Source organism: Gavia stellata, chromosome 15 (assembly GCF_030936135.1).
Source record: "Gavia stellata isolate bGavSte3 chromosome 15, bGavSte3.hap2, whole genome shotgun sequence".
Taxonomy (NCBI): Eukaryota; Metazoa; Chordata; class Aves; order Gaviiformes; family Gaviidae; genus Gavia; species Gavia stellata.
In genome coordinates, this window is record NC_082608.1 from 8,199,055 (window position 1) to 8,203,014 (window position 3,960).

The following is a 3,960-nucleotide window of genomic DNA, read 5'->3' on the forward strand; positions in this document are numbered from 1 at the left end:
GTTTCCCAGAGAGGATGCTACAAACTCCATGTAAGTTTTTATCTCTGAGGACAAGTTTAATTTTGCAAACAGATCTGCTAGTTGGAAAATTATTTTGTCCCAGTGGTTTGTTTCTAACGGTTCGTCAGTAAACCTCTTCTTCTGCAATCCCGGGTTATGATTTTTTGACAGCACATCCAGAATGAACACCGGTCAGATGTCCGCCAGGACAAAGCAATCTTTGCACTTTAGGAAATGACGGCCCTGAAAACGCGCTCCAGGCTGGAGCCATCCGGGGGCAGGGCAGGGCGCGCGGGCAGGGCAGGCACCAGGGTGACACTTCCCTGGCAGCTGGGTGCTCTGACGGCCAGAGAAGCCTCTAAACGCTTTTAAAGTTTCTTGCTCGGGAAGCCTTGCCGGCGGCACTGCCTTTTGCTCCTCCCCGGGAAGAGAAGGAGGCCGCCGAAGGAGGTATCGGAGATGGGACACCCCGGGAAGGGGCACCCTTTGCATCCCATCCCGCGGTGCGGTCTCCGGCGGGGAGGCGGATCCGTCCGCGGCTCAGAGCACACCCGGTGGTGCGACTTCTGCTCGGAGACGGCGGCCGGCCTTTGCCCCGCCGCGCAGCAGCCCGTTTCCTTCCAGCCTTCCTCGCCCCGGAGCAAAGCGGGGAGCCGCGGCCCCGTTCCGCCCCGCGGGCCCTCTGACAGGCTTTGACCGGCACCGCGGTCCTCGCCGGGCTGCCGCGGGCCCCTCCGCTCCGCGGGGGCTCTCCCGCCCCGCGCCCCCCGCCGCGCCGCCCCAGCCCCGCGCGGTGCCGCCGCGCCCCGGCGCTCCTACCTGCGCGGCGCGGCGCGGTGCGGTGCGGTGCGGTGCGGGCGGCTGCTCGGCACCTGCTCCCGCGCCCGCGCCCGCGCCGCCTAACAAAAGCCGCGGCGTCAGGTGGCAGGAGACGGACTGCGCGGCCATTGGCGGCGGCGGCGCGCGGCGGGCGCCGGTTGGGCCGGGCGCGGCGGGGGCGGGCGCGGAGCGCTGACGCCAGCGCGGGGCCGGTGGGGAGGCGGGGCCGCGCCCCGCGCCGTCTTTGTGCTCGCCGGCAGCCCCGGCAGCGCCGCTGCCTCCCGCCGCCTCCTTCAGCCTCGCGCGGCGCGGCGGGCGGCTCCGCGCCGCACCGCACCGCTCGGCCCCGCACCGCACCGCCCCGCACCGCCCCGCCCCGCGCTATGTGTGCCGGCGCTCCCGTGCCTCCTCGCGGCCGCTTCCCACCCGGCGGGGCGCCCTCCGCCCCGCTCTGAGAGCGCGGCGGGGCAGGGAGCGAGCGGAGCGGAGCCCGGACGTGCCGCCCGGCGCGGCACGGAGCGGCGCGGAGCGAAGGGAGCGCGGCGCCATGCGGGGCCCGGGGCTGGGGCTGGGGCTGGGGCTGCTGCTGGGCGCGGCGTGGCTGGCGTGCGGGCAGAACGAGACGGAGCCCATCGTGCTGGAGGGGAAGTGCCTCGTGGTGTGCGACTCCAACCCCACCTCCGACCCCACCGGCACGGCGCTCGGCATCTCCGTGCGCTCCGGCAGCGCCAAGGTGGCCTTCTCCGCCATCCGCAGCACCAACCACGAGCCCTCCGAGATGAGCAACCGCACCATGATCATCTACTTCGACCAGGTGGGGCGGGCGCGGCGGGCGGCGGGGCTCCGGGCGCGCCGCCGCGGGAGGAGAGAAGTTGCCGGGGACGGTGGCGGGGCCGGGCCGGGGACGCGCCGCCCCGCGGGGCCCTGCCCGCGGGAGGGGGGGCGCTGGGCGCCGGGGGCGGCCGCGGGGCAGCGCGGTGGGCGGCGGCGGCGGCCCCGCGGAGGTGCTGACGGTGCCCTTCCCTTCCAGGTACTAGTGAATATCGGCAGCAACTTCGACTCGGAGCGGAGCACTTTTATCTCGCCCAGGAAAGGGATTTACAGTTTTAATTTTCACGTGGTGAAAGTGTACAACAGGCAAACCATCCAGGTCAGCCCCAAGCGCCGTCGCCTCGCTCCGCGGGAGGGAGCGGACCGGGTCCGCGGCCCGGCGGGGTCGGGGTCGGTGCGGGCGGCGGGGCAGGGAGATACCCCTGGGCCGCCGCCGGGAGCGCGGACCGCCCCCGGCGCTTCCCCGCCCGAGGGGACGGTCCCCGAGGGGACGGTGCCCGACGGGCCGCGCAGCCCCACCAGGCCTCCGCCCGGCCCCTGCCCGCATGAGCCGTGCCGGGACGGGAAGTGATACCCCGATGGCCGCCTGCCGTCCCCTCCCGGCGTGGCCAGGCCCCCGCGCTGCCGCGGAGCACCGGGGGGAACATCCCTGCACAGGCCCGGTGGGAACCGGGGCCCCCGGAGGGCTCCTCACCTGCTCTCGGGTGGCAGAAGATTTCATAGACATTTGGGGTGCGGGGAGGCGCCTATGGCATGGATACGATAAGGTATATAGCTTCCTGCGTGTGTGTATGCAGCTACCCTATACGTGCCTTTTGTACCTGGTTAGATGCATATGCACCTCAAGGTAGGGATAATAAATTACCGGCCTGAAGCCAGGTAGCATAACCTAGACGGGAAATCTGTCTGCGTAGCGATGCACCTTGCAAAGGTGAATGCACAGCTATATAGCACCGTTCTGGTGTAAGCGGCTTCACACATCTAGGTTGGGCAGGTGGTGTATTATTAACGTGGGGTATGCAGTCCCGGGATCATTAATGCGAGCTGAGCAGAGCTTATTGACTGTGTTGTGGCATATTGTCTTTGCTGCCTAACAAAGGAAAACTACCTCTTGAATACGCTTCAAACGCGCTGACTCCGGCGGCTGTGGCTCTGCTCCTCACAGTCTCTGAGATTTCGCATAAAACCATCTTGCAATAAGTATGAGCAGACCTCTTTTCATAGCCTGAAAACACAGGCACCCCATTGAAATTCTTCAAAAATAGGATCAATGTCCTTTTTTATATGCGCTGGGTGTTTTGATGTGGTTGGTTGTCGGTCTAAAACAGCAGTGAAAGGCTTCTCCCTTTAGAGTACGTACCTTAGCTGGGTTCAGATTGATATTTCATTTTTATGGGGCTGGAGTTTCAGCTGTCAAAAGAGGCCCCTTCTTAACTAAGCATTTCGCCTGCTAGGCGAGCCCCGGCGGTGTCATTGTCTGACTTTAATTGACGGAGGGCTTTGTTTTATCTTGCTCTTTAGGTGAGTTTGATGCTAAATGGGTGGCCAGTGATTTCTGCCTTTGCAGGGGACCAAGATGTGACCCGAGAAGCTGCTAGCAATGGAGTCCTGATTCAGATGGAGAAAGGAGACAGAGCTTATCTAAAACTGGAGAGAGGAAACTTGATGGGAGGCTGGAAGTATTCAACATTCTCCGGATTTCTAGTGTTCCCGCTTTAAATCACTTCTTATCCAAGAAAAGGGAGAGACACGAGTCAGAATCTCTTGCAAATTCTGAAGTTGTAGCTGGGTTTAAGGAGTCGTGGACAGCAGACTTTTTACATTCAAATATTAAAGAAGCTAAATCCTGCTTAGGTTTGTGTACATCCGCTTTGAAGAATTACTACTTTTGTTGTGTTGCAGCCCACAGGCCGGAGACACTATAATTGATCAAACCCCCATTTATATTCTTCTCTTTCCTCCCACAAAATTAGTTCCCATCTCTGTGTCACTGGTGTAATCTGCCATTGTTCCCCCATGGTTTCTGCCTCACACAAGTAGACTTTAGATGTTTTCATTGTCCTTTACAGCATATTTTGTAGTTTTGTTTTTAAAACATGTTAATCTTGACTCTTTCTCTGAGTTTAACTTTTAAAAAACAAAACAAAAAACCAACAAAGTATTTTTGAATACGTGGATGCCATGATGGAAGGGAAAACGCAATTCTTGCTGTGTACTGGCTGGCAAAAGGAAAAATTTCTACACAAAGAACTATTCACAGCCAAGGCTGACTAGAGTATTTCAATATTTCTATGTAATTCTGAGTGATTG

At 61.1% G+C, this 3,960-nt stretch overlaps 1 protein-coding gene across 1 annotated transcript; it reads left to right on the plus strand.

Moving 5' to 3' along the window:
• Positions 1–1,366: 1,366 nt before the first annotated feature.
• Positions 1,367–3,369, plus strand: CBLN1 (cerebellin 1 precursor). The gene is made up of 3 exons (XM_059824974.1): positions 1,367–1,633; positions 1,850–1,969; positions 3,172–3,369. Exons 1-3 carry the CDS (start codon positions 1,367–1,369, stop codon positions 3,367–3,369), a joined length of 585 nt encoding a protein of 194 aa, XP_059680957.1.
• Positions 3,370–3,960: the final 591 nt, after the last annotated feature.

What these genes read in the sequence shown, in the direction of transcription:
- CBLN1 (XM_059824974.1), top strand. Translation starts at nt 1,367, where the DNA reads ATGCGGGGCCCGGGGCTGGGGCTGGGGCTGGGGCTGCTGCTGGGCGCG. An exon ending in TGATCATCTACTTCGACCAG is followed by an intron (nt 1,634 to 1,849) that starts GTGGGGCGGGCG and finishes CTTCCCTTCCAG; the next exon opens with GTACTAGTGAATATCGGCAG. An exon ending in ACAACAGGCAAACCATCCAG is followed by an intron (nt 1,970 to 3,171) that starts GTCAGCCCCAAG and finishes CTTGCTCTTTAG; the next exon opens with GTGAGTTTGATGCTAAATGG.